General features: G+C 33.1%; 1 protein-coding gene across 1 annotated transcript; it reads right to left on the reverse strand.

Annotated features, from left to right (window-relative positions):
- Positions 1-94: 94 nt before the first annotated feature.
- On the reverse strand, positions 95-15,173 carry LOC143045594 (small ribosomal subunit protein mS37-like). Its single transcript, XM_076218198.1, has 4 exons — positions 14,955-15,173; positions 9,803-9,921; positions 1,825-1,957; positions 95-235 (listed from the first exon to the last, which is right to left on the reverse strand). The coding sequence occupies exons 1-3, from the start codon at positions 15,097-15,099 to the stop codon at positions 1,826-1,828; spliced, it is 396 nt and encodes a 131-aa protein (XP_076074313.1). The 5' UTR covers positions 15,100-15,173; the 3' UTR covers positions 95-235; position 1,825.
- Between the last annotated feature and the right edge of the window lie 6,418 nt (positions 15,174-21,591).

Below are 21,591 nucleotides of genomic sequence, written 5' to 3' on the forward strand. Positions count from 1 at the left end.
TACAGGCAATGCAGGCAATGCAGGCAATGCAAGCAATGCAAGCAATGCAGTGACAATTTTGATAGTTGTGTGGCAAATAAATAAATGAAAGATCTATTAATATCTCCATTTATACATAGCAGACCATTCATTATTCAGTCTAAAACAATCATGTCCAATGTATCACAACTGTTAATAAAACCTTCCACACATCTTCAAACATCAACAATACATACTGGTGAATTGAACCAGAGATCTGAAAACAAAGAAAATGAATTTATAAGATATAAACTGTTGATGCTACTTATCTAGAAAAGGTTTTATTTGATCCCTTAAATTATTATTTGAATGATACCAACAAAACCCTTTGAAATCATTAGAGTGTAATATCATGTAAATATTCCAAGAATCATGTAGCAATACCATTAATATACAGATTTTGAGGATTTCAGTCACATACATAGAACTCTGAATAATAATAAAATAAATTCTGTTTGAGCATATAGCATTTGTCAAAATGTTTGAAGATGAAAAAATTTTCTTGTCACATTATTGAAAAGAAACCATTGTTCTTCAGAGTAATTATCATCAAGATAGTATCACAATGCCACTATCACACTTAATAGTGACCAAAAACATACTTCAGCATTTGGAGTTCATTTACAGTTCAGAGTACTACGTATATAAATTTCTTTTGGAAAGTTTGTCTCAAAAGAAAGTTTGTCTTTTCTTGCCAGACCAATATTTCTAACTAAATATATATGTATAATTTAATTGTCAGTTTTTGATCAGACCTACAGTGATGTACTTTAGAACTTAGAAGACATGACATATCTACCTTATTTTGGTTTTGGTCAGACCTACAGTGATGTACTTTAGAACTTAGAAGACATGACATATTTACCTTAATTTGGTTTTTGGTCAGACCTACAGTGATGTACTTTAGAACTTAGAAGACATGACATATTTACCTTATTTTGGTTTTGATCAGACCTACAGCGATGTACTTTAGAACTTAGAAGACATGACAGATTTAGCTTATTTTGGTTTAATTGTCAGGATTTGATCAGAGCTACAGCGATGTACTTTAGAACTTAGAAGACATGACATATTTACCTTTATTTGGTTTTGATCAGACCTACAACGATGTACTTTAGAACTTAGAAGACATGACATATTTACCTTATTTTGGTTAATTGTCAGTATTTGACCAGACCTACAGCGATGTACTTTAGAAGTTAGAAGACATGATATATTTACCTTTATTTTGGTTTAATTGTCAGTATTTGACCAGACCTACAGCGATGTACTTTAGAAGTTAGAAGACATGACATATTTACCTTTATTTTGGTTTAATTGTCAGTATTTGATCAGACCTACAGCGATGTACTTTAGAAGTTAGAAGACATGACATATAAATTTACCTTGTTTTGGTTTTGATCAGACCTACAGCGATATACTTTAGAAGTTAGAAGACATGACATATTTACCTTGTTTTGGTTTTGATCAGACCTACAGCGATGTACTTTAGAAGTTAGAAGACATGACATATTTACCTTATTTTGGTTTAATTGTCAGTATTTGACCATCCTATAGCGATGTTCTTTGGAACTTAGAAGACATGACATATTTACCTTAATTTGGTTTAATTGTCAGTATTTGACCAGACCTACAGCGATTTACTTTAGAACTTAGAAAACATGACATATTTACCTTATTTTGGTTTTGATTAGACCTACAGTAATGTACTTAAGAACTTAGAAGACATGACATATTCACCTTATTTTGGTTTTGATTAGACCTACAGTAATGTACTTTAGAACTTAGAAGACATGACATATTCACCTTATTTTGGTTTGATTGAGTGTGGTGGCTGTGGAAACTTCCTTAACATTTTGTTTACAGCAGCATTATTGTATCTGCCTAAAACTTTCTCTTTTCCTGTGGCAATCTTTTCTTTTATTTTCTGGTCTTCAATCTACAACAAAATTTAAAAGTTCTTCTACAAAATTTTACTAAGGATATAAACCTAACTAAGTAAGGAACAAATCAAACACTTGTATGAATGTATTAATTAAAAGAATACAATTTGTATGTTACTTTTTTTGAATGTGTATGACAAAGCCATATTATTTTAATCATATCAAGAAGGAAGATGTATGAGAGGTATGACCCATTGTATTCAATAACTACACATATACATTTTTTTTTTAAATTACACATATATAAGAATATAATGTTATTCAAGTGCTACAAACAATTTTGATACATGTAAAATACATGTATCAATATATTTTACATTCATTCAATATTTTTCCTTGAAGGATATGAAGTCGTCAAACTGATTTTATTTGTATACATGTAGATCTCAAAGATATTTCACAGCTTTACTTCTGATAGAATTTATGTCCCCCTTTGAATTCATTGTACTTTTTACTTTTTTTTTGGCAATACTCAAATTAAAATTGCTACTTGTAATTTATGACAACCATATGTTAATGTATCTCTATTTTTTATTGTGGTTTAATCTGCCTTCCATGTGATGAAACAAGTTTTCATTCTTTTTTAACGACATTATTGACAGTTTGGTTATTTGAAGCAACTTGGGGAATGTTAGAAAAGCTTATGGTCAGCTTTATGGCAGTTGGTTGGTGTCATTTTGCATTCACTAGTAATAATCATAGATCTATATGACTACTGTCTTTCTACTATTAATTGGTGGAAAAAAATAAGTGAAGTATTTTTTAAACCAGGGTTAAATTTCATTGTAGAAGTATATTTTGTAGTGCATTGTCAAAATAATTCATAATACATCTACACAAGCTTTTTTTAAACTGGTGTGTTTATTATGTACGAATAATTAGGTTTTTCCATACTTCTTATGAAACAGATCTATCAGTGATATTGGGTGGTAAAAATAAATTCCTTTCACTGCACCTGCTTTACACAGAAACTTTAGTATTGGTTTTTTTAACCAGTTGATCAGTTTGAAGATGAGAATTTGAACTGAAACTTAAAAATGTGTTTTGACCGAGGTATTGTTAAAGGGCTATAAAGACTTTTGGATACGCACAGTAAATACAGAAAGAAATTGTTACAATAAGACAAATTGATCAAGTGCCTTGTCAGACATATATCAACTACAAATAAGTATAAATAATGAAATATATCTAATGGAGAATAAGATATACTAACTTACAAAGTAATATTAAATGCAATACATATCTAAAGTACAAGAGTTTCAGATATAACTGAACCCTGAGCCCTGTATTTTTTTCTGGTGTCTGATTGTGGACACAGGTGTTAATACGACATGATCTGCATTAATTTCAGAAGATATAATACTATAGAAGCCTGTTATTTACATCATATATGTTCAAAAGTGGGCTGGAAAATAAGTAACAAATTCAGTTCTTGACACCAGGGGCCAATAAGGAAAATCATTATCATTTTTAAGGAAAACTAAATTGTAGGAATTATTCAATATTGTTGGAAAATCACTAATTATAACTACCACTTATTTATTTCATGTTAACAGATTTTCATAAACCTTGTTTTGGCACTAAATTAGTCACAATTAGATTATTTAATTTTAAATCTGAATTGAATTATTTATTTTTAATAAGACTGGATTTCCCTGTAAATATATAATAATAATAACCATTTGATTTTGACAGGTATCAATCAAAATATTATATAATAAATTATTAATGAAATCAAGAAGTGAATTAACTGCCAAGGGCTTTTGGGGTATATTGATAACTGACTTTTAACATTCTAATTCCATTTTTCAATTCAGCTATTAAGTCGCTACTCCACCCCACAAATTTGGCCTCATTCAAAGTGAACAAAAGGCACTGGGGTATCAATGACTTTTTAAATTCACAGGTGTTAGCAAATAAAAATAAATAAATGAATAAACACAAGTGTATAACAAACAAATACAGCCCTGACATGAGAATTACAAAATCAACATCTTGGCCATTGAATTGACAAGTCGAAACACCCAGTACATATTCATACACAGGACTTTGACTGAATTAAGTCAAGAAAATTGTAGCACACCTGCATGGCATGAAAACTCCTCAGCAAGATTTCTTTAAGGGTATCAATGAGTGTTTGGGTGACTTTGTGGAGAAGATTTTAATTGATAAGCAATATAGAACTAATTGAAGGCTGAATGTGTTTAACTTTTGATGCTACTTAAAGTAACATATGAAAGAAATTACCGGTTATTCATTAGATGCCGTCATTCAAAAAGTTAAGGCAAAACTATATAACATTCTTATACATGACAAAATTCAAAAACATGATACCTATTTTTCTAATTTGGTGCAGTAAAATTTTGCCCCAAATATGGAAAAACACAATTTTCAATATGCATATTTCTAAATACATTAAAAAAAAGAACAAAACTTCAGTGGTAGAAATTGACATTTTAACAATATAAATACAACACATATGTAGTGGTCATAAATTTCTACTGCCCATTCAGCAACAAACAACCAAACAACCAAAGAAAGGATTATAATCTCAAAACAGAAGTTCTGAGGAAAACTTTTTAAGGCTGAAAACAGTATGTCAAAGAAGAATTGTCATAGTTCTAAAAATTACCCATTTTAAAAGATTAAATATATATATATATACAGAAGGCATGAAAGCACTAGTGACAATATTTTAACGAACTTTTATTATTTGATGTGAAATGTAGTTTGCGAATTTAATTTTTTTTTTATTATATATATATATGTTCAAAGAGAAATAACTGATAAATATCAGTAATACTGTAGCTCGTAGGAATTTCACCTACATGGATTCAATACACATTTAGACCCTCAGTTGTAATTTGTTGTCTCACAATGAATGAGACAGCAGTATCCTATTTTATGGATAATTTTCCACTTAATTTTACACAGGACAAAGACTTTTAAACCATGGTGGTCTTCCAGGGTCTAAATATAAGTGTTGAACATATTTTGTACATCAAGTATTCTTAAATATTATTCAAATTCAAAGTTTTGACTTCAATCCTTTTAATTAGGTGTTATGACAAAACATATATTTTACGGATTTTTAAATCAATTACATCTACTTCATGTCTATTTATAAAAACAGATGTCTGCACTTTTCATTCTTAAATTTATACTGTTTTGGGTAAGGAATTGAATTAAAATGCCAAATTTGAAGTGTCTGATTGAGATTTTACAAAGCACACATTATTTGGTTTATTTAACAGGGTTTACCACTACTTCATTAAGCACCTGAACTCCTATTCAGTCTCCAAATCTATGAGATGCTCCATCTGGTGAAAATTACCTTTCTATTGATACATTTCATTGGGGAAAATATAATGGTACTTAACTCTACAGAAAAGAAAATGTCAAACTTTCAGATTTTATTACATCAACTTGTTGTCTTGTGTATGTAATACATGTATTATTGTGCTTAATTATTTCTATTACTCGCACATCTGGTGGCAGCTTATTTAGTAAGGTATATTTGAATAACATGGGAAATCTCTCATATGTATATATATTGTATGTACAAACAGATGCTGAAAACTAATAACAACAACACTGATCCCATATCTTTTATTGCTGACAACCTACACATGCTACACAATAAAGAAAATTTACAAATACTAGACAGGTCATTCTGGTATGAGAACTTGTGACGGGATGTAAACACACTACTGACAAGTACATATTGTACAATATGTTCTTGTAGATGACTGGTATAAATTAAAGATAAATGCTTTGTTGATTGACCTAACCTTATTGACAATCGTTCAACACTTAGCAAATACATTTAAGGAATGACTGTAATATTTTTTCTGTCTATGAAGAAATAACATAAAAAATTTGGTGCACACTGAATAACGCGTGTAGCATTATTTAACAGTGTGCACCACATTTTTTATGTTATTTCGAATAGACAGAAGAAATATTACAGTCATTTCTTATAATTTAATTCTAAATTCCATTTTAAATTGTAGAAAACCATGAAAAACTTTGATGACGTCACGGTCACATGACTAAATTATGTCTATGGGCTAATAACAAAATAACGTCCGCCAATCAGAAGACGTGTTGCATCCAAAATTAAATTATAAGCAAATGTACACCAATCAAACCCAGAATGTACTTAAAATGAACAGAGCTGCTGGTGTACCTATTCAGTACAGAAACGAAGCTAGAGTGCATCTATAAATTATAAAGCCCCAGTCTCAAGATGTACTGATAGTTTTAAGACTCTGGATAAGGGAACAACTATTGATTTCAAGATGTTCTTAGAATTACAGCAACAAAGCTTCTGGTGAACCTTGAATGTGCACCAATAAAGCTCTTCGAAAGTACAAATGTACATTGTACAACGAACTATCAAACAGAGGTCTTGATGTTAATTGATTCATCTTGAATGTACAGCCAAAAATAGATGTAAATCGTTTTATGTTGCCTATAGCTATCAACCCACTTGAGAAGCATCTTACTTGTATCAAATTTTGTTTTCAAAGATTAGTTCTTGTTCTTATCTTGTCTAAACATGTAACTTATATTGTTGGCCAAAAAATATAAAATGCCTACCTACCTCAACCCTACAATGCATGCATAGGCACATTAAATAACATTTTATTTACTATTATTTTTTGTACAGCCATGGAACCGTAGGTGTTCCTTGAAAGTAAAGCATTTGAACTTACATCATACAACAGCTCCTACAGAGTAATAAGTATACCACTTTCTAACAAGGTTAATGAGTCCACTGACCAATAAAATGTAACAATATAAACATTAGATAATGTGGTATAATTGCAAATGAGAAAACTATACACCAGAGACTAAATGATACAGAAATACATGTAATAGAAATCATTATTGAAGCAGATGTGCAACCAGGACATGATCATGATATGCATGGTGAACTGCCTAACAGTAAGATACATTGTATATGATAAATTGAATGTGATTCTTCCAGGGATAAACATTGAACAGCACAACTCAGTACAACAATGACTTTATTGAATAAAAGAAGAGTATGTCAATGGGACACAGATGTCCCCGCTTGTAAATATGCAGCAAATTCAGCATATTTCTACATACTTCAGTCTTGTATTTATAAAGGGAAATAACTCAACAAGAGTGCACACACTGAAATGTCTCGCCTTCTTTACTAATCATTGATATTATGTTGATAGTCCTAAGTATAAAGCTTTATTACAACTGTCTTATAAACTTAACATTAACCAAGATAACTAAACATTGACCAATGAACCATGAAAATGAGGTCAAGGTTAGATGAACCATGCCAGGCACACATGTACAGCTAACAATGCTTCCATACAACAAATATAGTTGACCTATTACTTATAGTTTAAGAAAAATAGACCAAAACACAAAAACATAACACTGAGCAATGAACCGTGAAAATGAGGTCGAGGTCAAATAAAACCTACGCGACTGACATATAGATCATAAAATATTTCCATACACCAAATATAGTTGACCTATGGCATATAGTATTAGATAAAAAGACCAAAACTCAAAAACTTAACTTTGACCACTCAACCATGTAAATGAGGTCAAGGTCAGATGACATCTGCCCGCTAGACATGTACACCTTACAATTATTCCATACATCAAATATAGTAGATCTATTGCATAAAGTATGAGAAAAACCGACCAAAACACAAAAACTTAACTATAACCACTGAACCATGAAAATGAGGTCAAGGTCAGATGACACCTGCCAGTTGGACATGTACACCTTACAGTCCTTCCATACACCGAATATACTAGCCCTATTGCTTATAGTATCTGAGATATGGACTTGACCACCAAAACTTAACCTTGTTCACTGATCCATGAAATGAGGTCGAGGTCAAGTGAAAACTGTCTGACGGGCATGAGGACCTTGCAAGGTACGCACATACCAAATATAATTATCCTATTACTTATAATAAGAGAGATTTCAACATTACAAAAAATCTGAACTTTTTTTTCAAGTGGTCACTGAACCATGAAAATGAGGTCAAGGACATTTGACATGTGACTGACGGAAACTTAGTAACATGAGGCATCTATATACAAAGTATGAAGCATCCAGGTCTTCCACCTTCTAAAATATAAAGCTTTAAAAAAGTTAGCTAACACCGCCGCCGCCGCCGCCGCCGCCGCCGCCGCCGCCGCCGCCGGATCACTATCCCTATGTCGAGCTTTCTGCAACAAAAGTTGCAGGCTCGACAAAAATCATGAAAGTGAAATCAAAATATAACGGAAGTTTGCTTCCTGGTGACATTTTTCAATAAAGTGAGTTAAGTACCTTACATTGTATATCATATTAAGGTAAAACAAGAGTGCACACACTGAAATGTCTCGCCTTCTATACTAATCATTGATATTATGTTGATAGTCCTAAGTATAAAGCTAAGCTTTAATACAACTGTCACATAAACTTAACATTAACCAAGATAACTAAACAAAGACCAAGGAACCTTGAAAATGAGGTCAAGGTCAGATGAACCATGCCAGGCAGACATGTACAGCTAACAATGCTTCTATACAACATATATAGTTGACTTATTACTTATAGTTTAAGAAAAATAGACCAAAACACAAAAACTTAACACTGTGCAATGAACCGTGAAAATGAGGTCACGGTCAAATAAAACTTGCGCGACTGACATAAAGATCATAAAATATTTCCATACACCAAATATAGATGACCTATGGCATATAGTATTAGATAAAAAGACCAAAACTCAAAAACTTAACTTTGACCACTGAACCATGAAAATGAGGTCAAGGTCACATGACATCTGCCCGCTAGATAGGTACACCTTACAATCATTCCATACAACAAATATAGTAGACCTATTGCATATAGTATGAGAAAAACAGACCAAAACACAAAAATTTAACTATAACCACTGAACCATAAAAATGAGGTCAAGGTCAGATGATACCTGCCAGTTGGACATGTACACCTTACAGTCCTTCCATACACCGAATATACTAGCCCTATTGCTTGTAGTATCTGAGATATGGACTTGACCACCAAAACTTAACCTTGTTCACTGATCCATGAAATGAGGTCGAGGTCAAGTGAAAACTGTCTGACAGACATGAGGACCTTTCAAGGTACGCACATATCAAATATAGTTATCCTATTACTTATAATAAGAGAGAATTCAACATTACAAAAAATCTGAACTTTTTTTTCAAGTGGTCACTGAACCATGAAAATGAGGTCAAGGACATTGGACATGTGACTGACGGAAACTTCGTAACATGAGGCATCTATATACAAAGTATGAAGCATCCAGGTCTTCCACCTTCTAAAATATAAAGCTTTTAAGAAGTTAGCTAACACCGCCGCCGCCGCCGTAGCTGCCGCCGGATCACTATCCCTATGTCGAGCTTTCTGCAACAAAAGTTGCAGGCTCGACAATATATGGGGTGGGGGATATATTGCCCTAAACTTCTATAAGAGTTTAAACTTATGCTAAAATTCTATACTATCTCAACTTCCACTTTTGTACCTCCTAAGTATTAAATTTAGGGCGCTACCATGTTTTTCTATACTGGTACATGTATATAACATTCCCATGTTATGTCATTATGAGATGAAACACAGAAATCATATCTGGGAACCAATGTGTTTTAAACAAAGTAACATATCTAGAAATATTAAATATCTCCTCAAACAATGTCAAAAGAGGCATGGCTTGTGAAACAGCTGTATTTATAAAGTGCAAAACTATATCTTTTCTCAACAGAAACAACATTAACTAACACTTTGAAAATATTAAGTACATGTAACTTACTGCAGCTTTTTTCATACAGTCTTGAAGAACATTATTTTCTTTTACACATTTGTCAACTGCAAAGTCATTATTTTTCCAACACTGCATTAATTCTGACATTGGTCCAAGACATTGTTTACCTGAAACATAAAAACATGTTTCTTTTTATATCATATTATCTTTTAATATATACTTTTTTCTAGATTTCAGCCTTACACTGCAAGAACTGCTCTTTGAACTTTGAAAATGTATTCATCAATCATCATGAATGATATACTGACATAAAAAGCTATACTGCTTTCTCCTTTTACATGTACCTGTGCTTACCCAATTGTAAATGAGATACATACACCAAAAGATAAGGGGTTTCAGGGGATCACTCTTACAACTTAATGGTTTTTTTTATAGAGTATATCAATAGATTTTAACATATAAAATGTGCTTTTCAATATTTTTGCTAAAACTTTAAAATTTTGATTTAATGCTGCTGCAATGTAAATTTATATCCCTTATGGGCTATGATATACCAAACATGAAATAATTCTAAAATTGTATAAAATTGAATATAAATTCATGATCTATCTATTTTTAATTATTATTGGGATTTATCATTCATAACATCGTTAAATATCATCCAGCAGCTAGAATATCTAAGTTAAATGTTTAGTTTTCCCAACATTCTATGACTGATCTGTTGATGTTTTGGTAAGTTTTCTTTTCAATTTATCATGTTACCGGTAATTGATAATTAACTTTTATCAAGAACATAATTAACCTGTTTGTTGTTTAACTCTACAATAAACAGGTAGTTATTGATGCTTTTTTTCTTCAAAAACTTCATCAGGAACAATGAAGTCCTTACCCAATCATCCAAGCTGTTGTTTAACCATAAGAAAATTAGAAGCAATAAAACGGAAAACTATCAATCCCGTTCATGGAAAATACTTAACAATTATTAAGGTGATTTTTAAACATGCATAAAAGTATCCAATACCTTGAATACACATTAAGTTGAAGGAAAACAAATATATAAATAAACCCCCAAAAATGTGAATAAAATTTTATCTTTTTGCTTAGGCCAACTAAAATTAATTAGTAGATTTTCATCCAAAGTTTTGAAAAAAATGGGGCGGGTGGGAGGATTTTATTTTTTAAATTTTATTTAATATGAAACCTTCTTCAATCTTGTGACGTGAACTTCATATATATGCAAGTGTTTACTTAAAAAATGTAGCTTATACCATGTACATGTGTAAACATGTCTTAAGAATCGTACATAATTTTTTAAATTCTTAAAAAAATATCTCTGATTGGCAACGACTGTTCTGCATGCAATTGCTACTTTAGAAACCTATTTCCAGTAAACAGTAAAATTCTCTATTCAGTTGGACTACTTTTTAACGATGGTTTGTAGTCCCCATAAAATTATGCAAATGCAATGGTATGCAACACAAGTATTATGAATGAAATGAGAACCCAAACAGTGTTGGTAATAGTAGGGTTGTGCTTTTAAGATTCTCAAGTTATCCAAGACTGAAGCAAATATAACTAAGATGTAAAACATGAAGTTGTTTAATGACTCTTTTAAGGGTATTTGGTGTTTTTAAACAAAAACAATAGTCATGGGTAAATCTCAGGGCTTTCTATAACACAATGTGTATGTTTGCCGGGTCCAGTTATAAATGTTTTTTTCTACCAATGTGTTCCACGATTCTTGGGCTGTTGAAATCTTTCAGAGCCCAAATTTGCTGACACAAAGTCAATGTTTTATTAAAAAAAATCCACGGTTTTCTAATGACAGAAATTTTTAATTTGTTACATACCGCAATTTGCGTTCTTGAACACAGCGCATTACTCATAACCCGAATATTTCATGCCCTTCTGGTAATCTATCTCTATTCACCGTAGATGATATTGTCATTATTGAGCTGCAGAATTTGTCAACATAATCGTTTTAAAGTACTCGAAACAATAAATAGGAAAACCGAAATTTGAAACAGGAAATTCGAATGAAACGAAATTATTGACTGTTACCGGTAACGGAAAGGAACAAAATCCCGAAATCATAAATTTTTCAAAATAAAAAAAATCGGGGCGGGCGGGGATGAAAATCTATCAATTAATTTTAATAGGCCTTATATTAAAATACTGAAAAAAATAATGTATATTAAAATTATTTAACATGGGTGCCGAAATGACTATATCAGGTATGGATATAACCAGGTGCCAATATGACGATGCATGTGCAGATTTGACGATACGGTTGCTGATTTGACGATATGGGTGCCGATTTGCCTAGAGTATTTCATCTTCTCAAGGTAGGGCTGATACATCCTAGAATATTTCGTCTTTTCAACAAATGTTCAAAATAGGGCTGATACATCCTAGAATATTTCATCTTTTCAACAAATGTTCAAGGTAGGGCTGCACCGTCCTAGAATATTTCATCTTTTCAACAAATGTTCAAGGTAGGGCTGATACGTCCTAGAATATTTCATCTTTTCAACAAATGTTCAAGGTAGGGCTGATACGTCCTAGAATATTTTATCTTTTCAACAAATGTTCAAGGTAGGGCTGATACGTCCTAGAATATTTCATCTTTTCAACAAATGTTCAAGGTAGGGCTGATACGTCCTAGAATATTTTATCTTTTCAACAAATGCTCAAGGTAGGAATGATACATTCTAGGATATTTCATCTTTTCAACAAATGTTCAAGGTGGGGCCGATACATCCTATGGACATCATGACAGTACGGACATCTTGACAGTATGGTCATACAACATAGTATACAATGTAGACATAATGACAGAATGGACGTCATCACAGTATGGATGTTGCATCATGCATCAATAATTAACCTGATAACTCTGGGAGTTGGGAAATTACCATACTTGTGTACTAGAATGTTCAGCGCCCTGAGTCAGTCTTGAACCTGTGACTTTCGGTACTGTATCAATCGGTTATATACATTAGGCTGTATACCATCACAAAGCCGTTTAATCCTTGTGCAAGGCCAACCTTAAAAATATGTTTGTTTGCAGTTTTCCGACTGTACCTTCAGACTGAAAGGTCGGTAGGTAGGAAAAATATTTTATTTTATCAGCCAAAATACAGTTTAAACAAGCAGTTACACTAAACCAAGTTTCTTGTGAAGAAAAAAAAAAACATTTTAAAACAACAAACACTGGACATGCTGAAAACCAACATCAAATAAACAGGCATTTTCAGATAAAAAACTTTTTAACCAAAACTGAAAGTTTAACATAGTGTCATTATCCAATTTATGACATAAAATATGGTATAATTATTAAATACTGGAACACTTATAAACAAGGAATGTCATTATGACTAGAACTGTTTTAAAGAAATATATTCAGACATGTATGCTTCTTGACTAGAATGTTTTCATGAGTAGAGTATTTTCATCAGAAAAATGTAGATATTAAAGATTTATAAGACAATGTATTAAAGAGTGTATTTTTAATAAAAAAAAAAAATAACCATTGAATCTTCCTCAATTGAAAAAAAGGCAACTTGAAAAAAAAGTATTAAGACATTCTACTGTTTTCATATTTCTAACAATATTTAATTATATGTGATAAGGTTATATTTTTGCCAGGCTTTAATGAAAACCAAAGAAATCTAAAGTTTTGGGTGAAATCCATAGCACCCCATTAAAAGTAAATGGTCTGTACTGAAATGTTTTTAATGCATAAAAAAAATTAGCAGCATAGCTCCTAAGGACATGTTTTAATTGAATTCACTCAGGCCACACAGTTTGGGTATATTTAATATTGTAAGAAAGAGAATAATTGCAATGAGTGGGGCAGCCCCCCTTATCCTAAAGGAGCATACTCATTGCAATCGAAGATAGATTTAATATAGAGAGAGTATATTTATTTTTCAAGCTAACCATTCATTTTCTCTACATCTTTGTGTAGTTAGGGTTGCTTCTTATTGATTTGGCATGATCTATATCCATTAACATTTCAAATGAGCCCTTCCTCCGTACGGGCGTGTTTACAGATATCCATGAAGATTTAAGTCACGGAGGAGTGGTTTCATCTTTGTCGTCTTCACAACGATTTGTAGAAAATATGCCATACTTCAAGCTGCTGTCGAATTATTTAACCACTGAAATTGGTTCCATAAAGTCAGGCTCCACAGATTCTGTACCCGATTTGTTTGAGACAGAATGGTTATCGTGTCAGTTATCAATATCCGCTGCATCATCGTCAATGATATCATCACACATCATTACATGTGCCTGAATCTGTATAAACAGTTTACTAATAAACTTTTTTGTTTGTTATTTGTCTTAAAATTGACACGAGACGTCAGCGTAAAGTACTCCTCCGTGACTTCATGGATACCTGTAAACAATTTCCATGTGCTTTATCATTAAATGGTCACATGAACGCTTGACGGGAAGCTAAGAAAAACCGAACTTGAAATGCGTAATTGACCCAGACTTTAAATCATTTCCGGAAAGGACCCAAAGTTCCGGATCGCGTCAATAGAAGTATTAAAAAAAATTTCTTCAAATTTAAAGCAATAAAATTTTCACAGTCGGGAGGATTTTCAAGGGTCGGTCGGTAAACTGCAAACAAACAATATTTTAATTTAAGCCCAACTGCAGTTCATGTCGTTTCCATCCAGTGCTGTCTCAAAGCTGAAATTTTTTTCTTTCTTTTTATAATGGCCTTTGATCTGCTTTTTATGCATTTATTAAATATATCTGCCATAATTTAAATGCTAGTGCTTATATTTATTTATTTATTTATTTGTTTTAATGCTTTTAGTTTGTTATTATTTTATGACTTTCAAGTGATTTGCTGACTCCCCCGTTCAATGCACATAGATGCGCTTGCCACATGAACTTTGATGACTCTGGAGGCTCACAGATCAAATAGATTTGCTTTCATTATACTTGCATGTTTTTTTAATTTTTATATGATAGTATTTGCTAGTCCAAATAATTATGACGTCTTGAAAGTATTTGCATGATGCTGCATGATTTTTTTATATGATAGTCGGTTAAAGAGCTCACCCGAGCTCATGTTTTGTCTGTTATTATGTGTATATATGCCGACTCTAAATAAAATTTACTTACTTACTTACTTACGTATACCGTATAAAAGTATGTACATGTATGCCTATTATATACTAACCTTGTGGATCCGAGAGTACAACGTTCTGAACGTTGTTCTTCAGAACTGGTGGAAGCAAAATTTTGTATGGATGTTTAGGCAAGTAGTTGGTGAACTTTTTTAGAGGTCTCTTCGCAGCAAAAAGAGGAACAGTTAACCGAGTCATGTTGCTTAATTTGTCAAATTAAATTTCATTTCCAATGTCATTTTCCCCTGTTACCGTAAATCGGTCGTACAAAATTTACCCTATTACCAAGGAATAAGATAGAACAACGTACCATATACCGGCAACATCAAGTTATAAGCTTTTTAAAAAGCTTGTTCAGTGTAAATTAAAGGGGCACTAGCTGTCAAATTCATGTTCACCGATTTGACTCAAATTCTCATATTTGATTCATAACAATGTCAAACATTTATCTAAAGGTCTAACACAAACAATTTACAGGGCATAGGCTCGATAATATGTAGCTTCATTACGCGTGTATTTTAGTCTAGACGGCATCTTATAACTATCGAGTTGACCTCCAATGTCCGATGATATAAGCGATTTAAACATAAATATAGGTATAAATGGATTAAGCGAACTCATGTAATTGATTTTTCTAGGTCTTTTCAATTTCATATTATAGATTAAAAATATGTGTTATCATCGTTTTAGCTATATAATATATATTTTTGTGAATGGAATAAGTCAATCAAATGATTTACCCTTTGTTTCACTTTCAAAGTTGACATTCTTTTCCTTTAAATAACTTTACACACACGATTACGTAGACTTACTATATATTATTCATTTAAAATGTCAACTTGATTTTAATTATTGTCCTGTAATATGGCACTTCTGTGGTGATTGTAACACCAGAAAAATAGAGAAAATACAGGAGCGTGCCCTAAGATTTATATATGAAGACTATTGTAGTACTTATCAATAACTGTTAATTAAATCAAAATTACCAAGCTTAGAAATCAGAAGAATTAGAATGATAGCAATAGAGGTACGTATATACAATTATTAATAAACAATGTCCATTACATCTACATGAACTTATTGAAATGTAATTACTCTTTTAGAAATGACAACATAGCAGATGTTCCCAGGGTAAGAACAACTACCCATGGGCTACACTCATTTAGATATGCAAGAGCCAAACTCTGGAACGAACTGCCAAATAAGATGAGGGAAGAAATGCCATTGGGTCAGTTTAAAAGCTTGGTTGGTAATTGGGAGGGCAGTTCGTGTCAGTGTTCCTCCTGCAGATCTCAGTGAGCTGTAGATCAGTTTATTTATTTATCTTGTATACTCTGGCTTTTAAATTATTAGGCATAATTTTTTATTTGTGTTCTAAATGCTTGAATTACTTTTAGTGCTTTATAATAGCTATTGCATGAATGATAGTTTATCTGCATTTTATGTTTGCTTATATGCTTTAATTGTGCTTATTAATTGCTTTGCTTGATAACATTATTTATTTTGCATGATGTGCTTTATGTTTTATGTGTTTTATGTATTGTGCTCGTCTTATATGTATGTCGGATAAAAGCTCTACAGAGCATATGTTGTATTGTTATATGTATAACCGACTTTAAATAAATCTTTTATGCTTTATGCTTTATGCTTTATGCTTTATGCTTTATGATTCAAGCGTTATCCATCTCTAGCTAAGGGGTTGAATTAAAAAGTGAATACGGATTGGATGAGGTCGAATTTTTCACTTGCAAGTGAATAATTCATCAATTCATCATGTGTCTTAGTTATTTAAAAAAAAGAACAATACTGGCTGCTAAAAGCGAATAAATATATCACTCTTTCGCTTTCATTAATGATAGAACAAAAAAACTAATATAAATAAATAAGATCAACCCACATAAAGCCACCGGCCCAGATAACACCAGTGGCCGCTTACTGAAAGAAATGCAGACAGAAATTGCACCAATTCTATGCTTAATTTTTAACAAATCTTACAATACTGGTATTACACCTAACGACTGGAAACACGCTAGAGTCGCACGTACATATAAAAAGGGGGATAACCATAAACCGGTCAATTATAGACCTATCTCATTAACTTGTATATTCTGCAAGTTAATGGAACACATAGTAACATCACATATTATGAAACATCTCGAATCAAACATCTTGTATGACCTCCAACATGGCTTTCGGCACTCTTGATATTGCGAGACATAACTTTTCTCCTTCATCTAAGAACTTCAATCCACAAACAATTCAAATACACAAACAAACCTTGTAATAATGGACTTCGCGAAGGCCTTTAATAAAGTTCCGCATCGTCACTTAGTTACTTTACAAATTACACTACTAAATATTTTGGCATTAATGGAAACACTTTAAACTGGATCTCTGCATTTCTCTCCGATCGAACCCAAACAGTTGTTCTGGATGGAAGATCATCAAGCACAGTCCCAGTCACCTCTGGGGTTCCACAAGGTACTGTCTTAGGTCCAGTATTATTCTTGGCTTATATTAATGACCTTCCAGACTACCTTACACATAGAAAACTAAGATTACTTGCTGATGACAGCATCATATATATGCCAGTTAAATCCCAGAGTGACTGTCTAAAACTGCAAGCTGACCTTGATGCAGCTGCAAAATGGGAGGAGGACTGGATGATGGCCTTCCACCCAGACAGTGTAATGTTCTCTCTGTCACAACTAAACGTCAACCTTTACAACATAATTAAACTCTTCACAATCATATTTTAGAATCTGTTACATCTGCTAAGTACTTACATTACAATCAAACCTTAAATAGGACAAACACATAGATGACAATATCTCGAAAGCCATCAAAACACTCGGCTTCCATGGATAGAATGCTTTTTTGTTCTTTTCTATACATTCCCTTACTTTTGGCGAGGCTTTCCACTTTGGTCCTTTCAGGGGAACTATTTTCTTAACAACACTCAATTCAGTAGCTTCCTGTAAAATGTTTATGATATTAATTGCTTGTTGTTCTACATCAGTTTCATTTTTGCATTTCCGTCTTCTTCCTCACTTGATTTACCTTTGGTTGGTAATTTTCTATGTTTTTTTCTTCCCATTTCAGAATAGTTTTCTTTTTGCTTGTTGTGCTGATCATCTAAGTTTTCCCCTTAACGATCAGGTTGTGTTTTGCCTTTACTGGTACATGTGCTGAACTGTTAAGTAGATGTTGGTCCATAATCGCTGAATCCAAAAGATTACTGCCTCTGAAGTTCTCTAGGATGTAATCTATCTGCGAGGTGGAATTTTTATTATGGTGATAAAAAGTAGGTTTGTGAGTATTTCTAACTATGCTTTTAATAGCTGATGTTGACTGCAGAAGTTCTTAAGCAAATTGTCATGGTTATTATTTCTACTTGGCATGAGTGTTCCATTCAAATCCCCCACTATGAAGACATTGTGTGTTTGCTCATATTTATCAATAATTGACGAAATTTTATCCAGTTGTTCTCTGTACTCTTTGTCTGATCCTGTTGCCATTGTTGGCATATATCTATTAATTAGGATTACTTTAACTGGTTCAGACTAAATTTCGATGACTATTCTTCTTTTTCTAGCTTCCTGATCTTATGTGAGATTGTTTGAGGCCATATAGTTATTACTCCCCCATTCCCCCTTCTTCTTTGTAGTTCCAAATCAACTAGATTATCATCAAAGCTTGAGATATGATAGTCGCAGTCTGGCAGAATTTATTTTAGTGCGACTAATTCATATCCGTGTAACCAATATCCTTGCAAACATAGAATTGTGTTTGTTTTTAACAGTTCTTTCAGATATACCTTGCTGCCTTTCATTCCCTCAATGTTCATTGAGACAATATCTAGCATTGTCTCAGTAGTATTTCGGTCTCCTGTCCAAGTTTTTGGATGTCTGGTGGTTCCTTTGGTTGGTCTATTTTCCCTAAAAATACTGTTTTGGCTTATCTTCTTCTGTTGAATGTTGAGGAAGGTTCATTGAAGGATGGTCAACATGTTGATTATTAGGAACTGTTATTTCAGTGTCAGGAGTTGCAGTAATTGTTGGTGTTTCTTTTAGTTTTTGTTCTTCATTTAGCAGAGACTCTGGATTTGTAAGTTTATCAAATGCTTGGGTCAGTTTAATTTCTGTTTCGGCATGACTTAGCGGACTTGAGCTACCTTCTGAGTTGGACTTTTCTTTTCTTTGCCCATTATCACTGTGTCTTTCTACTGATATTTTGTTATGGTAATAGAGATTACTATTCTGTTGATAAGGTGGTGGTGGCACTCTCAGCAGTCCTTGTCTTAGTAGATCATCTTCATGCACTGAGTTGTAGTGTTATGGATCAATTTGACTGACTTGGTCTTGCCTTGAATAAAACTGGAGTTGACCGTTTAAATAAGATTGACCTTGTCCATTAGTATAGGGATCATTTTGATGTCGACTTTTTCCAGAGTTGTACCCTCTTGTATCATTTTGCTGATGTTGTTCAGAGTTATACCCTCTTGGATCATTTTGAAGATGTTGATTTTGTCCAGAGTAATACCCTCTTTGGTCTTTTTGTTGTTGCAGATGTGGTCCAGAGTTAAATCTTCTCAGATGATTTTGGTGAATTTGATTTTGCCCTGAGTTATATGGATACCCTCTTGGATCATTTTGTTGATGTTGACTTTGCCAAGAGTTCAAACATCCTGGGTCATTTTGATGTTGTTTTTGATTTTGTCCAGAGTTAAACCCTCTTGGATCAGCTTGATGTTGGCTTTGTTCAGAGTTATACCCTTTTGGATCCATTTGATGTTGATTTTGTCCAGAGTTATACCTTCTTTGGTCATTTTGATGTAGAATTTGTCCAGAGATATACCATCTTGGATCTGTTTGATGTTGGATTTGTCCAGAGTTATACCCTCTTAGATCCATTTGATGTTGATTTTGTCCAGAGTTATACCTTCTTTGGTCATTTTGATGTAGAATTTGTCCAGAATTATACCTTTGGTCATTTTGATGTAGAATTCGTCCAGAGATATACCCTCTTGGATCAGTTTGATGTTGGATTTGTCCAGAGTTATACCCTCTTGGATCCATTTGATGTTGATTTTGTCCAGAGTTATATCTTTATAGCTGCTTTAGCCTCATATCCATCATTTGCCCATGCATTTCTTGTTTTATCTGTTTTTCAAGCTCATCTCTCATTTGATCTATATTGCTTCTCTTCAGATTACCTTGTTCTATATATGGTTGCCTTTTCATGCTATTGATGTTATCTGCTGGCTGTCCATTACTTTGAATGATCTCCGTGTTTTTCTTTAGTAAATCTATTGTTTTGTCTTGATTCTTAATGCGCTGTTCTAATGAGCTTATATAAGCTATCTGTTCTAATTCAAGTTTCCGGTTTTGCTGGTTTTTCTTGTTGCTTCTTTTAACCGTTTGTTTCTGGTTCTGTTTATCTATATTTCTATTGTTTCCATATGCACTTAAAATAGCACCTTCCAATGGCTGCTTTTAAAACTGAGGTTTGCTCCTCCACAGGGTGCAGAGATTGTCTATTCATTGTGTCTGATTCTCCCTCAGGATTGATACATATTGATGGGAGCGTTTTTTACCACAGAACACCACAGAATACCACAGAATACCACAGAACACCATAGAATACCTCATATTTTCCTGGCATTACAAAACTTCTGAAAAACATGAACCCTCACAAAGCCACCGGTCCAGACAACATTAATGGTTGAGTTCTAAAAGAACTACACAAACAAATAGCACCAATACTGCAGCTTATATTCAAAAAGTCATTTGACGCTAGGCAAACTCCAACATACTGGAAGCATGCTAACGTCGCTCCAGCTTTTAAAAAAGGAGATAAACACAAAGCAGTAAACTACCGACCTATTTCATTAACTTGCATCTGTTGCAAGTTAATGGAACACATAGTCACAAAACATCTTATGAATCACCTCGAAAATAACAACATCCTCTATGATCTCCAACACGGCTTCCGAAATTCACGCTCAAGCGAAACTCAACTTCTTTCCTTCATACAAGCATTATCAGAAACAGACAATAAAAATATTCAAACAGATTTAGTTATTATGGATTTTGCTAAGGCATTTGATAAAGTTCATCACCGAAGACTTCTCTGTAAATTACAGTACTACGACATCTCTGGACAAACACTAAACTTGATAAAAGTATTTCTTTCCAACCGTACACAAACTGTTGTCATAGATGGAAAGTCATCACCACTGTCCCTGTCGTTTCTGGTGTTCCACAAGGTACTGTATTGGGCCCTGTCTTGTTTCTGGTCTACATTAATGACCTGCCAGACTACTTGACCCACAGCAAGCTCAGGCTATTCGCAGATGATACCATAATATACAGACCGATCAAATCCCAGAGTGACTGTGATAATCTCCAAGTAGATCTAGATGCGGCAGCTAGTTGGGAGAGGGACTGGCTGATGGTTTCAGTCCATCCAGATAAATGTACTGTGCTATCTGTCACCAAAAAGAAACGACCTATACAGCACAACTACATTTTAAATGGTCATACACTGGAATCAGTCACATCAGCTAAGTACCTTGGTGTCACAATACAGTCAAACCTAAAGTGGGATAAACATATAAATGACATTACATCCAAAGGCAACAAATCACTGGGTTTCCTACATATTCATACATCAAAAGACTCCTACAGA

This window comes from Mytilus galloprovincialis, chromosome 9 (assembly GCF_965363235.1).
Source record: "Mytilus galloprovincialis chromosome 9, xbMytGall1.hap1.1, whole genome shotgun sequence".
NCBI lineage: Eukaryota > Metazoa > Mollusca > Bivalvia > Mytilida > Mytilidae > Mytilus > Mytilus galloprovincialis.